Source organism: Eurypyga helias, unplaced genomic scaffold (assembly GCF_000690775.1).
Source record: "Eurypyga helias isolate BGI_N326 unplaced genomic scaffold, ASM69077v1 scaffold42817, whole genome shotgun sequence".
Taxonomy (NCBI): Eukaryota; Metazoa; Chordata; class Aves; order Eurypygiformes; family Eurypygidae; genus Eurypyga; species Eurypyga helias.
The window spans coordinates 1-25,046 of NW_010263149.1; the positions used below are offsets into that span (position 1 = coordinate 1).

The 25,046-nt window shown below is 42.4% G+C and overlaps 1 protein-coding gene across 1 annotated transcript in view; it reads right to left on the reverse strand.

The window, feature by feature from the left end:
- Positions 1-193: 193 nt before the first annotated feature.
- LOC104512820 (CLIP-associating protein 1) overlaps positions 194-25,046 on the reverse strand; it is a gene marked incomplete at both ends in the record, with an annotated part of 40,795 nt that continues 15,942 nt past the window's right edge. Inside the window, 8 exons of the mRNA XM_010155947.1 lie at positions 194-400; positions 10,148-10,276; positions 11,905-12,095; positions 12,832-13,078; positions 14,106-14,256; positions 17,926-18,042; positions 23,031-23,137; positions 24,388-24,531. Of these exons, the coding sequence (XP_010154249.1) occupies positions 194-400; positions 10,148-10,276; positions 11,905-12,095; positions 12,832-13,078; positions 14,106-14,256; positions 17,926-18,042; positions 23,031-23,137; positions 24,388-24,531 (1,293 nt within the window). The remainder of the gene's footprint in view (positions 401-10,147; positions 10,277-11,904; positions 12,096-12,831; positions 13,079-14,105; positions 14,257-17,925; positions 18,043-23,030; positions 23,138-24,387; positions 24,532-25,046) is intronic.

Here is a 25,046-nt window from a genome sequence, read left to right on the forward strand (position 1 = left end):
ATACCTAGGAATACGAGTTTTCTTTTCCTTAACACACTGAAACATGAAAAGCTCAACTATAGAAAGAGGGATTAAAACTTCAATTTACCAAAATCTGGCCCTAGAGGATTGATCATTCTCTTAGGTCACAGACCTCACAAATTAGTCAATGATGGTTTGCACTCAGGTGAATTTGTGACATGGGATTCTGTACCTGTAACAACCCAGGAATGATATCGGGAAGGAGCTGATGCAACGATTCCTTGGAAATCCTCTCGATGACTTTCGTCTGCATTTTGATGGCAGCTAAATTAATTGGATAATCTGCAGTCTGAATGATGGGGCAAAGCACCTTGATGCATTGCTCCGGGTAGATGGAACTTGCCAGGGTGGAAGCAGCTTCTTCAGCAGCTCTGACAACCTGGAATGAAAGCAGAGCAAAACCTTACGTTAATGAGGTCAGACGCCACAGCCAAAACCACCAGTGTGTACTAGGAATGACTGCCAGGAAATGCTCGGAGATGCTCATTAACAGATCCACAGAAGGCTCTATCGAGATGCAGTGGACTCCAAGAATTCACACTCTTCACCTCCTGTTCCAGGCAGTGATAAGCAGCTCATCCTGTCTAATGCAACTGTGTCAAAACTGTGACCAGTGAGAGTCATCTGTCACCCAAGACAGACAGGCACCCCCACCCTAGATGAAGTGAGAGGACATCTCTCCAGCCACTCTCAGAGAACCTAAGCTCACCAGCTTTGACTTCATACAAAATTTATCTCCTTGAACACTATGATAAATGACACTGTGGCACCTTTTACCACGCATCTCGCCTGCCAAGTGCTCGGGTGGCCAAGCTGAGACACTCACGCCTGCACAGATGTGTCCCACCACTTCCCAGCTCAAATGGGCTGTAATCAAGCCCAAGCACAGACTTCAGGGTTTCCCTGAGCAGGCAGCTCTGCCCTCAGCACATCATTAAAGGCAGCACTGGGATCATCACAAAACATGGAAGAACAAGTGGAAACAGCAGTAGCACCCACCTTTTGCAACTAGCCCACACTGTAAAGCAGTCACACAAGACAAGGGAGATCACAAATTCAACTCCACTCTTATCCTGAGGGAAGGCAAATCCACAACTTCCACACTCTTCAGCTGAAAGAGGAAAGACCCAATTCTGGTCTCTCCTCCCTTGAAAGTTCATCCATTTTACATTCTGCAGTAATTGGATTAAAAAAAACCCCACAGGATGGGAAGGCAGGTTTTCTTTTTTCAAGTGGCTGTGCTAATTGCCAGAGAAAAATGAAGCTTCCCCTTGGCTGCACTCTTCCTGGCTACAAATCACACTCTGCCGCCAATGTTCCTGTTTCAGCACAAAAGATGGAGGATGCTTTTGCTCATCTTTTCTCACTCCCCTCTTCTGAGGGCTTAGTTTTAAGGAAGGGTAAATCCCGAGTGGACAGAGATGTCCCAGTGGACAGACTTAAATCCAACACCTCAGCTCTAAGAAGAAAGAAGCATTCACAAATCCTCGTGCTTAGGATCTCCCAAGCTAGCCTCAGGCAGTCCCTAACCCTGAGCCTAGGAGCACTCAGCAGCCTTTGAAGGCACTCCTCTTTCCTGATTGTGTGGGAAGCTCAGATGCCTAGCACCAGTTCCCTAATTCATCCTAAAATGAGCTACCTGGAAGCTTGAAGTCGGTACTTTGAAGCCAGCACCAGGAAATCAAATAAACCACAGGTCTCCCATCACTTAAATTGACACCATAACTGCTGGATTCTTCTCATTTCCTCTCTTCCACGCACTGTCACGGTATCAAACTCAGGAATTTCTATTTGACTAAGGCAGCCCATAGACAGATGTAGCTCTATCCAAGCCTCAGAAAAAGGCAAGCTTTCATTATTTAAGCAACTACTGTGGATAATGCACGAACCAGGAGTATTTGGAAGTTTATCTCGCTCCTTACAAAGACAAGAATGTCACCCTGCCTGGACTACAAAACACACAAAGATTTAACTGACTTTAAGACAGCAGTGGCGAATAGTGACCAGAAGAAATCTCCATTGACAAAGCTGCTTCACCCAGTCTTAGCATCACGGCCACACCATTATCTTTAATCTTCCAGTCACGATGGAAGCTATCTCCCTGAAACAGGAATGGCCACAAGACACTTGCACGCCCAGGAAATAACAAAACTTAGCCTCTTGGCCCTTTGCACTCTCTAAAGAAAACCCAATAGCAGAAGTGATCTCAGATAATTTGCACAGGACAGACACTGCATGCAGGCAAGGCACACGGTGGTGGAGCAGACCTGAGACCTTCACTGATTCTGTATCAGTGCCCTGTTTACAGAAGAAAAGCTGTCAAACTGCTCCATCTACTTCAGCCCTTTCTCAGCAATTCATTATAATATTAAAACATATTCCAAAAAGAATGGCAATCCACAATGTGGTCAGTATTCAAAACATTTCAACCTGAAAGATCTGCAAACAAGTAGCCAAGCAGAACAGAGTGCTTGTTTTCCCACTTCCACCAAGTTTTCCCTTTTCCAGCTATTTCTTTGTGAATTCCTCTTCACTTTCACACATGAGAAGCATGAAAGTTAATATTTTTCCACATAAGCTGGGACTAACTTAGAAGGAAGCACTGTGATTTTGTTGGGAAAGGAAAGAAACACCAAAGTACTTCAGGGAAACCTAATACCATCCTTTGGTACCACGGCGTTGGGCTGCTGCAGTGCATGAAGTCAGCAGCTCCCAGGAGGTCTCCTTCAGAGGAATTCACTTCTTGGCACTGCAGCTTTTGACGTCAGCCTTCCCATTGCTGAAACACTGCTACCATCAAGATTTTGACAAACAATGCCTTTGACTTACAGAGAGCCCAGTTATCTTGGAATCAGTTTAACAACATTCACAAGCAAGTCACTTCAGCTAAAAAAACCCTACCAATTATTTCAATACAGGCCTCTTGGGATTTTGCTTTGCAATCATTCCAAATAATATTAGTGTTTTCAGACACCCTCAGAAAGAAAAGCTTTCTCACTAATAATATTTTTTCCCCCTACCTTAAATCCTCCTGATATCCTATTTGATAAGAAAACAACAATATTTTAATACGCACCTAGGGTCAGGCTCTGATCTCAAATATACTACTGTAAACTCCAAACAGTACTGGAGTAGGTAAAAATTTCAGTGAGTAATTCTATCTGGGTTTCAGCTCCACATCTTACCATGCACATTAAGTTGCAGGTATGAGGCAAAGTGCATGAGACAAAACCTTTTTTAAAAAGCCTACTAAGCAATTCTAAGCACAAGGGGTTAACACACAGCTGTACTGTATCACAAAACAAGCCAGGGCTATAATAGCAGCAAAGGTCATACGTATTTTGCACATCTTAAGGCCAGAAAGAAACATTGTAAAGGTGCAGGATTTTTATTTATGCCCCTGCAAGTCCTTTCAGCAAAGTTGCTGCAGGGATCTGGCCGCCTTTACACAGCAGTTGGGTATTTCACATCGCTTCTCCCTGAAGTGCCTTCCCTCCGAACACAGAAGGACACACTGCACACGTCCAGTAGGCTTCCTGCAGATATTAGCTTGTAAATGTGACAACACCAAGGAGACTTCCAAGTCTTCCGAGAGCACATCTGGCAGACAGAATCTGCATCTAAGCAACACTTCAGCAAAGCCCTTCAGCATATGTTTAGCTTTAATAACATGCCGGAGTTTCACTGATGTCAACAGGATTCAAGCATGTTCTTACACGCTAGCTTGAATCGGAGCCTCTGCAGGTAACCAGCTCCCGAATCCCTTGGAAAGGGCTGGCAGGGGACAGGGTGTAGGAAGGGGTAGGGCAGTACCAGCTGAGAGGGAGCCAAAAAGACAAGTTCATCCCTGCTGGCACAGAGGGCTAAACGCTACCATTCTGCAATGCAAATACTAGCCCTGTCTAAAAAAGGTCTTTCCTTATGGCTTTGGCAGAACAAACCATTCAGCCACCCAGACTGACCCCCAAGAGGGAAAGGACGTCTCTGAATACTGACACAGCACTCAGTCCCGCTCACCTGGCAGAGCCAGGGAGATCGGCAGCATTCCCACAGCGGGAAGCGCATTATCAAAAGACACAAATGGCCAGGTCATTTGGGAAGTGGAACATACAATTATAGGCAAGCAGAACCATAAGCATAGGAAGGCTGTAAGCTTCAGATAGCTGGCAGGAGGGAGGATATTGATAGGGAAGCATTCTTGCGTGCTTGCTTCTTGCTAGTCAGTCAGGCAGGGTATCAAGTGAAGCAAACTTCTGTCTGACCTAATGAAATTATTCTCTGTGATTTCAGAAATACGAAAGAAAACTAGCAAAGCCACCAAACGATGATGGCAGTCGGAAGCAGCAAGTTCAAAAGGATGGCTACGAAGCGAGATGTACAAGACTAAAGACAGCCTGCAGCTTTTTTAGAAGCACAGACACTAAGCTGGTGTAAGGTATGTCACAAACATGACTTTACCTCCTAGTAAAAGCTTAGAGCAAACCATGGCTTGAACCGGATAGTTAATATCATTCAACACAGGGCAGGTAGCCCAGGAATGCAGATCTAGAAGATAGCACTTCGCCTGAAAGAAGCAGGTTTTTCTGCTTCCCAAATGCTTACCTTACGCTCTACGCACTAGAGACTAGATTCAGCCTGACTTGTGCTGGCACAACATAAGCTGGGTTTGCTGGTGGGTTCCTTGAAAGACATCTGCGCTCCATTAAGACCTTTCCAGTGAGTCTCCCAAAAGAGAGAAGCAGTTATACTTCCACCTGGTTTGCTTTAGGGAAGGAACCATATTCACACGGATGAAGCCAGAGAGGTGTAGCACACAGGTAGGCTGTTCACCTCAAACAATATCACCCTTAATGCCAGAAAGGAGTAAGCTTCCAAGTAACAAGTTAGACTGTCCCAGGAATATGCATGTGAAATGCTTTCGGATTTCAATGGAAGGGGATACAATGATGTGCAATATGAGGAACAGCGTGATCAAGACAGCCATCTGTCACAGATCCCTTCTTTTAATAGAAAAGCACGTTGGCATCATCAACGTTCTACAAACTTTGCTGGACAAACGTTGGATGACGATTCCCACTGGTTCACAATGCACTGTAGCCATGGGATCCTGAAGAGCCAGCCAGAACCAAGACTCCCATCTCTTCCACATAATTTCTTCTGCTCAGCTATTACTCTCAGTGAATTATAAATGTTACATGCTGCTTGATGCCTGCAGCTTCTCTGTGGTAACCTGCTCTTGGTCAACATGCAGCAGCTCACTAAAGCGTTGTGGTGGCTTTCATTTCTGCTTTGAAGTGACACAAACTACTGGCAAATACGGAAAGAGAAATGTGTGTCCTGACTCACCTAAGGCAGAGCAGGCCAGGTTCACAGACTACCCAGGGCATCAGTGCAACACGCTGGGACCTCGGCAGAGCAGCGCCTACACACCTAGCTGAGAGCAGTACGTAGGACCACAGCCCAGAGAACTGTGCCACGACTGCTAGCTGCACCGTCTCTGCAGAAAGTTGTAGAGGATGAGGCAGTGTAGGCAAAACCCCGCCGAAAACTCAGAGGCTTTGTACGCTATTGTGAAACACAGAGCGCCAGAGGAGTTTATTAAGCAGAAGAACAAGGGTTTGCTTTTGGGCTAACAAGGAACATGTCTATGTTTTTGAGCCAATTTTTGCCATCTAGAGGTGGTTACTAAAGCCTGCATAATCTAAGCTGGAGGGCATGGAGGTTTACCAATACCTAGCCAGGCAAACTCCCACCCCTGAAGGCTTTACAGTCTGATCCAGACAGGAACAAACAATTAAGAACTTGGTTTCAAAGCAGGAAGTGGACTCAGCAATAGGGACTGCTAAGCAGATGAAAAAACAATATGATTTTTATAAGGGATTCGGAGGAGATGAGTAGATGAGACTGCTCTCCTGTTGAGAACCCTGTTGAGAATTAGAAAAAGCACATAAACATATACTATGAAACATCAACAACCACCAAGCTGCAGGCCTTGGCAGCTTCCATATGTGCTACGTATCAATTAACCTTGAAGACTGACCATTTAGTGCTTTTCTTCCTTAGTAAGCTACATTTTGCAGAAACCTACATAAATCATACCATCATCAGAGGACAGTTGCAGATCATCTTATAAATGTCAGAGGCCAGTCTAAAAGCACTTCAGCGAGATAGTAACAGTTACGTACAATTAATGGATAGCTGCGATTTCTTCTTTTAGAGGGTTACAACAAAGATTGTTATATCCCAATTATGCTTATGGACCTTCTGGATAATAAGAGACCAAAATTAGGTATCTAAGACATGGCACAGTACCCCTTCCTTACACACAAAAAATAAGCATCAGCTAGGTCTCTAGGTTTAGCTGCAGAGAAAAACAGTGGCAGAGACAGAAGCAGGGAATTAGCTATCCTGTGATTTTCACTTTGCCTATCCTGTGATTCTCACTTTGCAACAATTTCCCAAGATACTTAACTATTTCTGGTTTAATATATTCAGTTATAAGAACTTATACTCATTTTGCTGGTATGAATCTGAAGCAAAGTCATATCAATGATAGTGGGTCAGCAGACAGCATCTCTCCTTAGTTATGGGTGAGTAACTACACTGGAACAAATGAGTTAATATTAACTAATTGGCAACAGAAAGATGGTTCTCTTCCAAATAACTCCAAACAAAGTGATAAAAATCAACAAGATTTAATACCGTCCACAATGTCAATTGCATTCTAATGCCCCAAAAGTAAATGAAAGGCATTTACATGTCAACCCCCATAAATATTTAGTTATGACTGAAGGAGGCTTGACTCTTCACATCATCCCATTTAATCCACAGCTGGAATAGACTGTTATACCAGGCACAGGAAAGAAACAGTTAAAACACATTAAAAAATGCAAACTAAACATGGATCCCAACCCAGAGTCTTCTAGTCTGTGGCCTAGGGTTACATTAGTTTTGAAGCCCCATTGGAAGTCTGACTCGCCAATCTCCTGCATTTGTGCCCACAAGGTGCGACAGCATCCGACTCCATTTACCAAGCTTTCCCTCTTCTGTGTCACCGGGAAGAGCTGTGCTGCTCCCCTGATCGTCAACACTGCCTTCAGCAACAGAAGGCAGAAAAGTTCTAGCCATGGCAAAGATTCAGTGTCTAAAGACTTCAACTGGGACACAGCCAATTATCCAAGCATCCAAAGATATCCAATTATGCTAACACTGCTTTGATACTTCCAATTACATAAACTGGAATAAAACCACAGACCCTTTTGCTGCAACACTGGAACTTAGCAAGGCAGATGAACCTTCCTCTTGATTTCCAAAGAGCTACCTCTTACAATGACTTCTGAGAGACAGTACCTGAGGTTCTGTACCACGCTCCAGTTCAAATCCTTCCTCTTTGCTTGGTCACTTTAGACTGATGATCCATGGACCATAAATAACAGAAAATCAGAGCAATAACTTGGGGTAATTAGCAGTCTCTGTGCTGAAGGGGAAAATCAGGTAAGGAGGATTGAAACAGCTTGCTCAAAACAGTAATTTTCTGCTGACCTATGCAGCCTGTTGCATGCCAAAGGATATAAACTATAAAACCAGGATCACTCCTGTCTTCTACTACAAGGCAGAAGCAGCCCAGAAACATAACAAACCCTGAAGTGTCACTGTATCAGGGCATCACTGGCACAAGGACTAACACTTTCCCAAGGAAATTATATAGCAGGTTTCCTTAAAGTAGTTTTTACAGTACAGAGAAGGATTTTATTTTACATAGTCTAAGGACAGTACACCACTGCCCTTCATATTGCTCTCATTTGGTGAAAAAGAAACTGTACAACAGACTGCTGAGAACTTTCTTTCCCTTTCCTTCTTCAGGTATCCTTCGAAAGTGCCCTTCGATCACAAACTGGTGAGTCTTCACTTCACCTTCCGCACAGCGGGATCAAGCCAAAGGGCAGCTCCTCCACTCCTCCCGGACAGAGCAGTGCTGCCAAGTCAGCAGGGAGAGTGAGCTGGAGGGCCACCATGGGATGGGAATTTGTGACCTTCTGGCCCAGGGCTATGAATTTGACCAACTAAGCCATGCCCAGATGGACTCCCAGTTAATTTTTCACAGACCTTATTGAATCAGCAAGCCCCAGCTGCAGGTAAAAATACCCAAAGCATATTCCCAGGTATACCTTTAGCTTAGTTCATGTAGAGAGCCAAGTGCAGGTTGGGAAACCTTTCTTAACTTCATGAATGCTGATATTCTCAAGCTACTGACAGACAGATGATGCCTTCCACGGGTTGAATCATGGTTCCGAGAGTCCCATTTACACAGGGATCAGAAAAACCACACATGTAGAATGAAAAATCCACCACTTAATACCACTGTGAACACACCACTGTGTAGCAACAGACAGCCAAACAGGAATATACCTGCAGTGTCCTGCTGTGAGAGCTGTCACCCCAAGGTCTCATTGCTGATGCTATGTAAAACCACTGTAGATCAAAAGTGTGCTACGTACAGCACAGCAGCTACTTGCTGACAGCAATACAGCTCAGAATTATTCTTCTATAAAGTAGTGCCAGAACTCTCATCTCTTCATTCCTGGCTTGAGCTTTGCTTTCTCTGCAGCAAAGACTTATTCTTCTCTGCTTTTCCTCAGGAGGCACCTCACGCAAATCCTGAAGAACCTTTCCATACCACAGGCATGAAGACCACAGCGTGGCGAGTACAGAGGCAATGAAATGTCATATTTTCAACACTGCTCTTGATTTCTATTAAACCCACCAGTTCCAGGAGGACAGCAAGTTCTGAGGGGCATTATAAACAATGTCAGAGACAATCTGGAAAGGTCCTGCTAGAAAGTGCATTTTTTGAGAACTCAGAAAAAATTATAAAGGGCACTGAGTCAAGGTGAGCTGAGAAGTAAGTATGTAACCAGGAAAACTTGCCAATAAAAGGCACTCCTTCAGAACACAATGTTTTGTCTGACTGCTTTATCAGGAAATCAATTTACAACTGCTTATTATTACTCTGAACCAAGAATGACAGGAGTGCAAAGGCTCTAAATCAAGGAGAGGACAGTAGGCAGGGTACAGCACTCCTCATTCACTAAAGGTTTAAACATTTTTACTTTTGCATTTTAGAGAAATCCAGCCTGTTAGTTTCTTTCCTTAAGGGTGTTTTTTGTTTTGGTTTGCTTTTTAAGCAGTACAGTTTCTGCTACACACAGCTACCACAACCTTGAGCCAGTCATGCAATGCTCAGGAGCAGTCTGATCTATACAATGATCTTTTTCATGGCCATACCCCTTCAGACAGAGATGCCTAAAATTGCTGGTTTAGGACAAGCCTGTTGCAGAGAAGAGTAAGCATCTTAGACCTCAAAGCAAACGCTTTGGTTACAAAGACATCACAGATATACAGAGAAATTCATGTGGCACTTCCCAAGGTTTAGTTCAAACACGCAACATGCACCAGGTAGGTTAAAGGATCCAGCCTGGATAACAATCTACAGAGATTGACTTTAAACATAATTTGATCTACTTCAAATGTTACCACCATGCCCCTTAATTTTTGTTTTACCCCAGAAGAATACTTTCAGTTTTACATAAGAGTTCTCTCACAAAAGGAAAAAGCAATTCACCCTGCCTCAGCTTCTTTTCAGCAGCATGACCTCTGTGTCCATTTTCTCCTGTTACTCACCAGTGCCCAGGTCACCAGTATGGCCAAATTCACCATTCAGTTTTCACACACAGTTCTGCTTAAACATGGGCTTTTTGTTTCCCAGTACATTTTCTCTCATTACCCAGAGGGAGCACGGTGCTCCCAGTGTGCCCTGTGAAAACATGGACTCACTGCAGAGTCTCGACCTCTCCCAGAATGAGCAGGGAAATCCTGGGAAGTTGCTACACAGTGGCCTCCAATTCCAGATAGCTCCAAATCCACTTAAACATCTCTGTCAGTCTCAACCCTTTTCCTCCGTGCTTCAGCACATAAAAATCCTCTCTCTTCTTACTTGGGAGACTTAATATCAATTAGCTCTACTGTCAGGATGGGTCAATGTGTTTGCCTGTTACGTCTCACTTCCTACATTTCTTCAGTAGGTCCATATTGTTTTCCCAGTAGCAACACTGAACGACTCGCTCACCTCCTTGTGGGAATCCTTATGTGCTTCCAGTGTCTTCATAATGGTCAGCTCTGCGTAGTTCTTAAACCTTGCTGGCTGGTTCCGTAAGATCTCTCTCAGGACCCGCAGTGCCAGGGCTCTTATTGAATGCTGTATCAGGAGAAATCCACATTAGAAAAAGTCACTTCTCAAAACTGTAGTTTGAAGTAAATTCTCACGGCTCCTTACACCCCCAGAATTCTTTTATCACTCTACCAGCTCCAGTGGAGTGAGCAGTGTAATCAATACGACTAAAATTCAGGATTGGTCTCCTTGCTTGCTTTTGCACAAAAATTCAAATAAAATGATGGTTGTCACAGATACAAGAAAGCATCAGAATGACCCTATGTTGTTAAATTCCATGATCTTTTGGCAACGTACCCAAAGCAGCACACTGGCATTACATGAATCTATAAAGCAGCTCAGATTATATTTGTTTGCCCTTCTTTTTCTTAGCTTGGTGGATATTAACCTGGGCTCTATCCATGCAACTGAGCTGTTCCTCATGTACTAATGCAGTAAAATCGACTCTCTTCCTGTAAATCCTATGGAAATTACTTTCAAGAACAGTCATCCATTGTAGTCAACACTGCCCTATGTGTTAATCCTTTATATCAAAAGATCATTAGCAGAAGGGATTTATAACACCTGCCTCAATTTCATAACTGTTAAATTACGTTTTTGGCCTGTGGCCACCCCAAATAGATGTTATCATTTTAGCAGAGGAATACTTTACGATACGCTCAGCCTTTAAAGCATGTCCTTTGCTACTCATCCACAAAATTCATGCAGTAGCACAATTCACGTGCACTTAAAGCCACCATTTTTTTGATACATGTGTGATGATGCTACGAATAAATGTAGGAGTAGAGCAGCTCATGCCTATACTATGAACAACTGAGAACGTCAGCCACCTACACTGCTCCAGAGTTAAAATTTCTGGGAGCATGCAATATACTTTACACGGAGTACAAGAAATACAATGGATTTTGAATCAGAACAAACAAAAAGGAAGAACTGTAAGTGCTTTGAAGCCTAAATATTGTAACATTCAGATGGAAGATGGCTCTGATGCTCAGGGTGCTGAGCCTTTACTTCCCATTGTGCTGCAAGCTGAACAAACGGCCCCAAGTTGAAAAAGTAAGAGTCTAGCCTGTAAATTACCACTTTGATCAACTATCAAATACAAAGCTGTGGTGATAATTTTTTTTGTTTGGTTGGGTTTTTTTTAATACTTCAAAACAAGATCCTCTATAAAAGTAGTTTGTCTTTCATAACATTTTTGCAAGAGACAGACCCATCCCGTGAGATCTAGTAGCCTGGATCGTTAAACCACAGAGAGGAAAAAAGAAAATAGGGTACCTTTATTCCCCTTTTTTTTGGGGAATGGGCATGATATAGCCAAGAGCTTGTAACTTCATCCTAACTTGGAAGAGAACAATTTTGAAATCCTGAAAGTTCTTGTATAAGACTAGAAGAAAACCTTTCTGATTCTAGCTCAATTTTCTAGTTATTTGCTACTAACACTCTAGGGGAGGTGAAACTGGTCTGAAGTTAATCAATGAAAACACTGAAGATGAGAGCAGAGTTGCCAACCTGCAAAAGAAAAAACGAGCAGTGCAGCATCACTGACGAGATGCTGTACAAACGCAGCAGGTTTCATTTAAACCAGCGTGGAGGATCTATCCGTCTACACGAAACAACGTACAGGAGAGTCAAGACAAAAATCTACATCTCACATCTTTGTCTCCAAGCGTTTCCAGCAGCAAGAGCAGAATGGTTTTGAAATGTTCCTCCCAGACTCCGAGATTATCTTCCCTTGTGATCTTCAGCAGTTCCAGAAGAGCTCCTTTCCGATCTTCCACCCGCTCGTTGTGGTTGGAGAGCTCTTTCAGAAGATCAGCCACCAAATCTGAATGGTCAATGGGTACTTCTAGGACAAACGGCAGCAAATCATTTGGGGAAACGGGTAGAGATCAAAGACGCCAAGATTACTAACCCTCTACAGAACAAAGTGCACATAACATGAGGCCCCCCACCCCCCAAACACATCAAATCCCAGGTGGCCTCAGTCAAGCAAGGGAACCTGACAGTACATAATCTCACCCGAGTTCATAAAGGAGCTCATGAGTCTGCACATACCTTCTAATGAACCAGGAAGAGATGACGATTGAACGTCATCCAGTTCCAATAATTACAAGATGAGAACTGCCAGTTTTTCCCCAGACACACACCCACACCCAGCGATCACACGTATGACCTTTAGATCGCAGTACAGCGACTCATCAGTGTACTGCACAGGAATACAGCTGTGCACAGCACCACTTAAGTGAAATGCTCAGCAACGACGAGTGAGGTGTTTCAGTCAAAGATTGAAAGGGTCCGAACCAGCTTCCCTACAGATACCTTCTAGGCTCTTAAGGGACTAGGTTTGAGGGAAACACCAGGCAAAGAAACACTCAAGCTGCAGTACAACATTTTCCTCAATAACCACAAGTCAGGTTCTGGTGGTACATGAGAAGACAGAGTATTTCATGCCAAGCCTCGATTCAGGTGCAGAGGAATACACATGGGCAGGCATGTTATCTGCGAGCGCTACGTGTGCGCAAACACACCAGGAACAGGGCAAGCTGCCTGCAGTTTTGTGAGATACACTGAATACAAACCATCTCGAAGCTGATCCATGTCGTCATCGAACACTGCTTCCTTCAGGGCAGTCTTGTCGTAAGTGTTAATTGTGTCGGCATAAGGATAGGGGTTATATTCTCGAGCACGTGGCCCTGAAAAGGCGCGGGGAGGCTGGGTGTTGAGGAGGGAGGTTTTGTTATCTAGAGCCATCCTTCCGCCTTCTACAATGTCGCTGCCTCCACGGACATCACTGGTAGGCACAGCAAGGCCACCGTCTCGAGACACCTGGGGGATCAGACAGAAAAGACATGAGACTATTCAAATTCTGTGGAAGCTGTGGCTTTTTTTGGAGTCCACCCACCAACACAGAAATGCATAGAATTGTTTGCACATACATAATTCTTGAGTAAGGCAGATTACCACCTTTTTCCCTTATATTACTACAACTGTTCCAAAAATATCTCACAATTGTGGGACAAAAAGCTATGCTAAAGTTCCTAAATCTAATTTAATATTGCTAGAATGATCATAAGCTCTAGAACAGGACTAATTTGCTAAAAGTCAAGGAAGCAAAAGAACATCCTCCTTATGAAGCTTCACAACTCACCAATAGAGGAGACTGGATGATGCTTAACAAGCTAACATGAACAAACAATAGAAAGGTCCCAAAGAAAAATCTCAGACCAAGAATTTTTAGCTTTGAAGGCTAACAATCTGCTGACTCAACAGTGTTTGTTCAGATAGGAAGCAAAGCTGTCACAGAAACACAGAATATCTCAAGATGAAAGGGACCCACAAGGCTCATCGATTAAGACCTCTGTAAATTCTGAAGTACAGGCATTTAATGAAAAAAAAAGGCATATCACATGGTAGATAACTGTAACCATTTGTGCAGCCTAAGGTACCACACCAGTTGTGCACTCAAGAGTGATTATGGGCCCTTCCTATATATGAAGTAATAAGCTTGGGATGGAAACACCTCTGCATGTAACTAACATTTTCCGTTACAGACCTCATCACACACATTCCAAGAAAAAGCCACCACCGAGCCCCGCTGAGCCCGAGGAACACTAGTACCGTTTCCTTTGTACGTGAGGCTCCCACAGAAACCCAATAAGCACATTTCACGGGAGGCTAGAGTTCAAATGGACCACATAAGTGGGACCCCATGATTTAGGCATAAGCAGTTAGCAACCAATAAGGTGAAAACACACAAATACAGCAGGAATAAATGGATTTTGTACCCTAACAATCCAAACCCACGTTTGAACGCAATATTTTAACATTACACCTATCTGAATTGCATACTTACAATGTCACAGTCTTTCTTTCCATCACGTTTGATTGGCTCATTCAGGTCCTCTTGGCTACGGAAACTAAATTTTTCAATCGCTTCTGTGACTCCACGAAGAGAGCTGTAGATTTCATCAGAGTTTAGGTTCTCCGTGTCATAATCCAGCATACTAAAGACCAAACGTATATGAAACGTTACATATGAAATAGGAATCTGCTTCTGACTGTTAACAAAAACAACGTCAAGTCACAGATGATTTGGCGTACCCTTTCTAAGGGTGACTTGTAACAAAACATGGATGGAATCAAAGCAGACTTCGGGTCTGAGCCTCCCCTCAAATGGAGCTAAATGTAGAAAGAAGATCCACTGAAAATGGTGGCATTTTACTGCTGTGAGGGGAAATCAGGTCCACCGTTTGCTACATTCCACAGCTGTGAGTGTGCTAGCTTCTGTAAACCAAACCCGCCCCTATTCCCAGCATGGCAATGGTGTGATTTACAAAGGAAAATAAAGAAAATCAAACACTATGAGAACACAAAGGATTGTGACAGCTGGTAGAAGCGAAATCAATGAAATTTGTTTCATAACATATTGAACATATTCTACCAATGGATTCAGATGTGACAGATTTAAATGGAAAAGAAAATGTATCTCGATGTAAACCTTAGACTAACAGGTCTCATTTTCATTTAAAGAGTAGTAAAACCAAAACTACTGGCACAATGCCTTGATAAAAGATGCATTTTGGTATTGAGCCTAAGTTTGGGAATTCTTTCACTCAAATCTGATGCTTTCTTGCAGTCTGTCTGTTCCTCAGTAGCACAAAGCCACACAAGTTTTGGGATTCCTTGAGGAGTTATACAAAATTAAGTTTCATGAAAAATGCCTGGCATGCAAGGGCAGATGATACAAAAAGACATGGCTGAGAAGCTCCTACAAGCCTGAAAAAAATAAAAAGGCATTATTGGCAGGGCTTCGGTCTATCTAGGAGAAGTTGCGTTTGAATGACAATCAGTTTTCCAAGAGAGATTTAATGAAGAGACCCAGTAACTGAAAACAATTTCTCCTGGGGAGTCTCAGATTTTAGTAGAGCCAGAAGCAAATAAACCAAAAGAATTTGAGACATTTACATCAAGTTGTTTGTCAATAAATGGCAAGAAGTGGCTCCCTACAGGGGTGAATTACTATTTCTTAACATCTGGGGAAGGATGACAGTATGGACTTGGAGGAGGACAGATGAACAAAGAGCTGTGTTCCCCTTCCACAAAAGAAAGATTCCCTATGAGGTGGGGGGGTGGGGGGAAAAAAAAAAAAATCCCTTCTGAATCCTGGGTACACAGCTATCATGTTCAATAGAATTAAAAGTAAGATGTTAAATATCTAGAATATTTATCTTCTAGTACTTTTTTTTTCTGGAAGAAATTCAGGAACTTCAGACAGACGATAAGATTGGTGCTGCCCTACTCCTTCGGGATTAACACACTGAAAATAGCCATAATCCCTGGCTCCCAAGCAACGCACTCACTCCATGATCACACAAGCATCAGCACCATGTATTCAGGCAAAGAAACCAAAGAACAACTTCCCAACTTCAAAAAGCGTCTGTCAGGCCAGGAAGAGAGAGAAACCACTTAAAGAACAGACCAAGACCAGGACACAAAAGCTGTTTATAAACCTACAGAAGTCAAACCATTTAGGGCTTTTCAGACAGCTGAGTGACAGTAATGCACTGTGAGAGCTTTCCAGACAAAAGTGAAAGCAGTTTTTAGATTCTTTGAAAGTATCAGGCCGGGATAGGACAACCTTTGTTTCATGTGATCTCAAAAATATTAATTTTGAGCTGCATTACATTTAATTCCTAGATCTTAAGGGGTTTCTCATACACTATTTAAGTGAGCAATGAAACTGTCATTCGAGAAGGTATGCGTGTGACTGTATGTGTGTACCCACACCAAGAGATGACATGACCTCCCAAAGGTCACACAATGAAATTCATGGCAAAAACCCCAAGAAATAATCACAGATATACTGACACTAAATCTTCTGCTAAAATCATCGCTTCTTTCCTCAGGGATGATTCTTGCCTTACACTGCTACCAAAGAATAGATCAAAGTACAGACTCTGCAATACTAAAGGACTAAGGCAATTTCTCAACAAAGAGCCACCGATCTGATGCGTTTTTCGAAGCACAAAACCCCACTTTAATAAAAGTCTAATTAATCCAGTGATTTTGTATGTCAAGAGTAAGTCTGTGTAGGAGATCACATTATGGTTGAGTTCACACAGAGTTTTCGTTCATGTAGAACACACATCTACTGACAGTATGTGTGCTGGAATACTTCACAGACAACACGATGAGGGGGCAATAAAAAATAAAATGGAACTACACCCACCTTTCAGGGGAAAAAAAAAAAGGCACAAAGGGGGGAAAAAAAATTATGACCCATGCAGAAAATTAGAAGAAAGTCACAGGATGAATAAGAAGTGAGTAGAGATGAGCAGTGTTTAGGGATGTCACAACATTATTTTCCATCTTCTGCTGCACTAAAACAATGCAGCTCTCTGCAAGTTTATCAAGATTCAATTTGGTCATTTTCCAGTCTCACATGAAATACATTTTACTTCTATGAACTACTATTCAGTTTCCAATCCAAATTATGTGTAAGGAATCAACAGTTTAGCATCCTCAAGCAGTACACAGCAACCTACTTCCTTGCACTTTCAGGCACTGGGCTGGAATATACATCAAATTGTTCTAACCTTGGTGTCAGCTAATGAAAGGAGGAAAACCACTCCCAACTAGTTTAACTGCAAAAATCAACACGGATCTCTTCCACAGATATCTCAGTGTCCTAGAAGAATCATAACATTTATTTGATTCATAACGTTAATTAAGTTTTAATTCTTCAGGTATTCACAGAGGTATGGACTATGGGATTCTATTTTCTCTCTCAGATACCACAGATTCCCAGATTTTGACCCCTCAAAGAACAATTTGTTTGCTTTCCTTTCAACAGTTTTTCACTAAGAACTTTTTGCTTCAAGGAAAGACTATATATAGCTGTTCCTCAGGTAAGAGGTATATTTAAGTCAGGAGAAACCACATCTACAGACAGCCTGTTGGGAGGGTATAAACTTAAAAAAAAGTCCAAGGAATTTATCATAGATGTCTGATAAACTAAAATTTGTATTCAGAATGGTTGATTAAAAACCAGTATACCAATTAAAGATTGGTATGCAGACTGAAATAAAATGTGAGGGCACAGGAGGAGGAAGAGATGTCAAAATTAGCGATCAATAACCTCTGAATCTGGTAATAAGGACAATTTCAGTTTCAATAGTACCAAGACATTCCACAATCACACTGTGCAAGCAGCTGGGAAAGTCACATATGCAAGCTTCATCCTCACTGTGCTTTGGATATTCACTATGGCAGGTGTGAAATCACTAAGGAGTTGTACTTGTTTGTTTGAAAGTACTCGTGTGCCACTTGCGCGGTGTAGCCAGGTTGAAAGACCTTGCCCGTGCTATCATCATGTAACCAGTGCCTGCCAAAAGTGCTCAGCAACTGTGTTCTGCGTTGGAAACCAACTGTGCAATGTATACTCGTTCAGGAATCGGGCAGGGAGGAAGAGTCTGGAAAAATCCCCTTTTTTTTCCTCCACCTGCAAGCTGCGAGCAAGCGGCTGCCTGCTACCTCCACTCTCTGAAAGCTACCATCATCTTTTCCAACCACAGCCTCTGCAAATCATTTCCCACATTTGAACAAATCCCAATGTGAAAGGTAAATAATACTGTGACACCTCGGACAAGTTGGTTTAACAGGTAGCTTGTTACCTGGGAGAGTAAGAGCGTCTGAAAGTCTTGTGGGAAGGAGCAGTGGGGATGGAGTTAGGCTGAGAAAGGGGAGGGGGGTGCTTCGACAGCCCATCTGCACTCCAACCCCAGAACCGACTGCCGTGACCAGAGGAGAAACAAAGAGAGAAAAAACAGAGAAAGGAGAGGGAGAAAAACAAAAAAAGAAACTATAATCTGAGTGGCTTAGTGCTGTCATGCTGCCTTGGAGAGAGAGAAAAAAATTAATAGAAACAAAATTAAACAAGAATACTCCATTGAGCCCCATAAGTTATTGTTTTGGCCTTTATTATTAATTTCCTAACAAAATTATATGGTTCACACAAAAATAGTCCCTGCTTGTATTAACCAGTAGATTTTACAAATGGGCACAGCCTCTACAAACTCCTCTTAAAATGCTCTAAGTGGACAACTCCTGACCACACATCTGTATTCAAACTCTAAGCAGGTATTTGTGAGCAACAGGATTTCCCTGGAAGAAAGGAAAGTTGATGGGGTTTTTTACCAGACACCCAAAAGTAACTTGTCAAGTTTGGCTCTTGATGCCTCTATCAGAGCCTGCAACTGACCCCTACACAATCAGCCAACCTCTGATCTTAAGATCTGATCCTATTTTGCCAGATTCAAAGTGATCCCAAACACACAGCGAGTGAAAGCCGGTCTAGAGTGTAAACATATCGTGTAAACTGAGGACTTGGCCCAGGTCTCAGCAGACCAACCTGGAAAGACTGGATGAAACCAGCCTCTAAGTCGATCCAGGTCTCTCAAACTTCCACAGTCCCCTTCTCGTTACTGTTTCGTCCTGTGCCTTTGGGTCAAGGCATCCATCCCTTTGCCAATCTGTCTAACCCTTGCTTTTGTCTCAGTCCCTTCAGGGTACATGGATTTTCAAAATCATCTTCTAGATGAGAATATAGATGCTTGAAATGATGGAGTATTCAGGACACTGCTTTGTTTCTATTAAGTTTAAGCACACCGTCAGAAAGTCACATTCGTGTACACACAAGAGAAAGATACTGCGAGATCAGAAGCGGCAAACAAATCAAGAATTGCTCCAGTGCAAACAGCAGCAAAGCCAGTTGAAAACTCCCCTGAAGAGTGGCATCAAGAAATGCACTTGTTAACCAGCAATCAAGCCCCATAACTATTATGGAAATACACCAGGCACCAAGAGTGCTGATCTGAAGTTTCAGAGCTCAAGTCTCACCTACCTGCAAAGAGGCCACCAAACAACACAGACTTGTCCTTACTGTATAAGGTGGGTGGCTTATTTCAATTCTTTTTCCATGCCCTGCCTCGCTCAACTTAATACTGCAACTCTCAAATTCTGTTTTCAATGGTATTTTCTGTTGTCAGTGAAAAACAGGCATGTAAACTTACACAGCCAAGTAAAAGTGTTAGCCTTCTACTTTGATGCTTTTCCTCTAGAGATCTTTGAAGGACCAATTTTTTTTTAAGTAATTGGAACTACACATAAGTTTCTGGGCTACTAATAAAGGCAGAAAGAGTAGGGCAAAACTATTCATTTGATAATCTTCCGAACAGCCCTACAGAATTCTAGGTGAAAATTCACAACCTGAAAGTAACATATGAGTTTACACACGTTCATTTGCCATTCAGAACGGTATTCTTACACTGGAGGGATTCACAACTTACTCTTTTCCTTTTTGTCATACTAAATCATTTAATGAATCTCAGATTTTCTCTGTCCAACACAAACTCAAGCCATTCATCTGAGCATTGCCCAAGAAACATTCTTTCCTCTCACTCAGAGGACTGGTTTATTTCGTATTATTTTCAGTCTCCCCAAGTGCTCCCCACCCGCTCCTCTTCTTCAGAAAACACCTCTTTTCCCCCATAACTCTCCTACTCAAAAGCTAAAACTGTGAAAACAAAAAAATCCAAACAGGTACAAATGCAGAAGCAACTCACAGATGTGGTGGATATGTTCTAGTGATCATGAAGTAGAACTGGATGGAGCAAAGGAAAGCAGGAGAAGGAAGGACACTGCTCAAGGCCCTGAAAGCACGTTACCCTGCTGAAGACACTAATATCAGGGGATACTTAAGCAGATGTTATCATCTGTGATCTGGATAGGCAAATGAGCTGTTTGCATCGGCAAAGTCCAGTTCCACCAAAACATTCAAAATATATCCAGAGAGCTCAAATGCATGTACACAGATACACATACACACAAAATAAAAGCCATCTGTAGTTCAGTTGTGATGGCAATAATATGGGAGAAGTAATGAGGTGTAAGGGAAATGGCATACATACATATATACTACAGAAAGTCCATGTGAATGAAGCCTTGCTGATCAATATTGAGGACGTTGTCCAAAACCCATCAGTAATACGGGAGAGCAGCTGTGCTTAGCAGCATTTTTATATTCCTACAGGACCCAAACTATCCTTTCTACGCAGAACCCAGCCCCAAAGACATGTATGTCTCTAGATAAGACTCCTCCAATCTGTGCATCAAGGAAAAATTCAAATGAAAGTATAATCTCCAAAACCAAAGCTGGCATTAAGAACTGGAAATAATCATTCAACTGACTGCACTCAGGGTGCCTGTACAATACAGGTATGGACATGGTAAGCAGGGCCCACACATGGAGCACCCCAGGAAGCAGTGGGCATACACAACCTTGGTACAACCCTTAGGCACTGAGTCCCATAAAATCATAAAGCTGAGCCTAATTTCAGAGGAGGGCTACGTAGAGAACTGTGGGAATCTTTATCCCTTCAGACTGTCACTTGAATGACTTGGGTGTGCTCATTTTCCAAGTTTGTAGAGAGAAAAGTGGCATTTTACACCCTGATGAATGGCAAATGACAAGCATTTGTAATGGAAACATGAGACAGAAGCATCTATACCCACACCTGCAATACTGCAATGTACCCTGCTTCCCACAGTCTGTTAGCACAGCTTCCACGGCCTTTTTTCTGAAAGAAGGACGACCACACATACTCCTCAGAAACAGCTATATTTTCCCTTGTTCTGTAAGTCAGCACCACGCTCAAACTGTGCTACACAAGACGTTTTCAAGAAGGATGCAGTCCAGCAGAGCAGAAGTTACTGCCACTGATTTGCAGTACTTGCCACCACCTCTTCTACAGATGGTACAAATCTGCAGCTACTGTTACTGCTGAGGTCACTCACCAGAAAAAGCAGAACTTCACCCCCTGAGTATTTTTTAAAAGGGCTTTTACAGCAGCTTCCACCTCCATCTATGGTTGAAGAGTAACTTACATGTCACTCTTGAATAACTAAATCCAGCAAGGAAGCACAACATGCTTCTTGAAGAGACACCTACATTTTTGGATCAACATCTCCAAGAACTCCATAGAACACTGAAGGAATGATTGTTTTCTAATGAAAATTCCTAGCCCACTGCATCAGTGGCAGTTTTAGTCTTGACAACTTAATGGCAGAATGCTCTGGAATTACATGCATTCTCTAAATATTCCTTGAGAACCCATCACATGGGAAAAAACCCCTCTAGTTCCTAAACCCAAACTGCTAGAAAAAAACCAGCAACAAAGTATTAAGTGTACTCTGAATGCTTTAATCAATGTTTTGATGCGTGCATCCTGACATCAAGAGGTGAGAGGAATGCAAAGACGAACTGAAAAGCAATGAGTGAAGTGGCAAAACACAGTTGTGTCCCAATGGCAAAACCCAAAAAGCATGGTAAAAGGTAAGTGCCACATGCAAACGTGGCCAGCAAAGCCACAACGTAACCGCAGGGAGACGTATCTCAGTTTACAGTTTCCCATGACAGAAATCAGCGGGGCAACAATGCTCAAGCTAGTCAAAAAGGAAGCAACATCATTGGAACCATTCCCTGACACTCTACCGTGTAATTTCTTAATGAGACCTTTGTTGAAAAAAATCACAATAGGCAACTCGACCTTGGCTTGCAACCTCTCTGTCTAGTTTTGGATTACAACAGATTTAGGGGTCACAGAGATGTATTTAGATATCAAAAATTTTCCCATGTGCTCCTCATATGGTGCTGGAATTAGCATAGTTATTCATTAAAGGTTAAAAGCCTGTGTTTTTCCTGACACTTGGGAACTCACATGTCTACACACCCCTCCAGACAGGGTTTAGCAAGTCACAACAGGGCTGATCAACAGATTTCAGTGTAAATTATTCCACTGGACTACAAACTGCAGTACTTCAGTCCTCACCCAACACGCTTCCTTTCATCTGTTCCGTGACAAAGGGAAGTGACCTCCCATGGAGAGGGCAGGCAGACAACACCAGCAGTTTTTAAGCTTTTCCAGCATGAATCAAAGCTTGTCCAGGTAACTGGGCTCCAATATTTCTACAGTCCCAGAGCATACTATTTAAATTCCTATCTCCTCTGCTCTAAGGTTTATGGTGCAAACAGGTATATTTCCAATATCCAAGAGTCCATGTTTGCTCAACAAAAGGTTTTGGAGCAGACCAATATATTCTAGGGTAACATCTGCAGCTTCAGCAAGACACCTGGTTGCAACAGACCTGCTGCCCAAAGGATCAGGCTACTCATCCACTGGTGAGCAGCCAGGAGAGCGATTTGAGAGGTATTCAGCATTGAAACAGTCACCACCTCTGCTTGTTCTGCACCCTCACAAAGCATCAGAGGGGAAGAGGGGAACTGCTCTCAGCAGCACGAGCACTGTACTACAGTCAGATGAATTGCTTATCATAAGGGCACACCTTAAAAATAGACACCAACTGAAAGTCATCATATACTTTGTGATATCTGCAACCTCAACACAACCTCATTTCTAATGCTGCCATTTAATATTACCTTTACTGAACCCACACATGTGATTCTGCAGAAGGCCTAGTTGTAAAAGAAAATTTATATTATAAGAAAATACATTAAGATGACACAAAAAACGTGAGGACTGGAACACTGAAATCAATCACCATCCATGTATTATCATGTTCAAATGCTGTTTATTTGGAGCAATCTACTGTAAACTTTTGGTCTTGTTTTTGCTTTCAAAATGAGTCATTCTGCAAATGAACACTCAGTGTTGAAATCCTTTAATATTTTGCAAGTGGTTTAATTAGCCTGCCACATTACCTTGGAGACAGTCCACCATGGGAACAGTTGGTAGGTGAAGTTAAGGGGCTTGTTCTGCTGCTGGAGTGCCGGGAAGGAGTCCGACCAAGGGTATTGCTGGGGGAACCCTGGCACAGAAGCAGGGAGACAGGAATTAGGAACACGTTGCAGTGCACAGGCAGGAGTACATAACAACAAATCCAAATATTGCCTTTGTTTGCGCTAGACAAGCTTAGTGTAGTTTTGATTCTGGCTCTTGACCTAAAAATCTCCAGCCACAATTCATATATTCTTGAAGGTACTGCTCCAAGGACAAAGAAAGCACATGTGCACTTTTCTACAATCCACAGTACCTGCAATTTTAACTACACAACACGTACAGTCTGCAAATATTGCCAGGGGGATGGTTTATCAATCCACCAGCTACCCAGCTTCTCAGACACGATTTGCCAGGCTCTAAAGCACGCAGACCATGACCCTGGCGATTTAGAGATTTCATTATGCAGCTATTTCCCGCATTGTCTAAAGCCTTCTGATTGTGCTTGTTAAGAGCATAAGTAAGGAATCTAACTTATCATTTTTCCACTGGCCTGCACAATCATTTCTAATACAGCAAAACGAGTAGAAATTGCTCCCAGTTCTGACTATCCACTCAAAGTCGAAGGTACTAGAGAATCCAGTCTGTTTGCCTGGAAGCCTAATGCTGTAGTTCTAGCTTACACAAAGGTCTACTTGTCCCTATGGAAGTGCAAAGACAGGAGCATTCAAATCACAAGATCTCCACATAAAAAAGGCAAAACATACCCTAATTCTTGCTGCTCTGAGGGAAAAAAGAAGTTTAGAAGCACTCTTAAATCATCTACTAACAAGTATCTTCAGAGAAATAAAAACATATAAGAGCTTCATGTAAAACCAAAACCTAAGGTAATAGGTGTAGACTGAGGAGACCCTAAAGGTCACATCAAAGATCCCGCAAGCTTCTTACTAGACAATGTCTCTGTTCTTAAACCAGTTTCAATAGTAGTGGTAAGCCCAGGAAATCTGTGGTATCAGGATCTCTGTTTTAGCTAAAAGGTCGTTACTGGCAGGATTTTCAAAAGCATCACCAACTTGAAAGCACAAACCTCATCAACTTTCATGCACTCCTCTAGTATTTTCTTTTTTAATCTGTACTGGTTACGACTATATTAAATTTAAAAATAACTGAGTTTTCTGTTTTAACGGTCCCTGTGAAAGCAACATCAAACAGAAGCCTCTGTTGCCATATTGCTCCAAGACAACAGTTACAGATAATTCATGCTACTGAACATCTGCAACAGCTTATCAATGAGCTGCTGTCTTTGGGGCTCTGCTGTTCGCAAGGAGAAGGGCCTCTCACCACACTGGTGTTACTGGAGTTCTTGAGGTGGTTGTGCAGGAGCTTGGTAGCACCATCCTGGAATGTTTTTGGCAAGGCACCAAGTAACATGGTAAACTCGGGAGTGTTCAGTTCAAAGAGGGAAATCAGGACTATTTGTGCTGCCTGAAAAGAAGAAGAAAAGACATGACCATCAGTTTCATTCTTTGAAAACAGTATACATTCTGTTGGTAACGATCCTTACGGTAAACTGTTCTACTCAAAAAGAAGATTCCCATACTAGACAAATTTTCAACATTTTTTCCTTGTGATGTGTCATACAGAATAGCTAACTGCTATAGTTAGCTTTTTAGTTCCAACAGTTTACAATACACTTTTGCATTTATATCACTAACTTCCCAGATGTGAAGTGTACAGCTATTCACAGCTAGTGAGAGAGTCTTAACCATCGTCCTGTCTACCACATATTTCAGTTGAACAAGTTACTGCAAAAATTTACAGGAAACAAATAAAACCAGAAGCTCAGATAAGTGTGAAGAATCTAGGACTGCAATTTGTCATTCCCATGTTTTCTATTTTCAGTATACAAGGGACTAGCTCCCTCCCCAACCAGTCTCTCCTCTTCCTAAGCATCTAAACAGTTTGTTTCATCAGACAGACAATCCCTGCTTCTGTTTTCC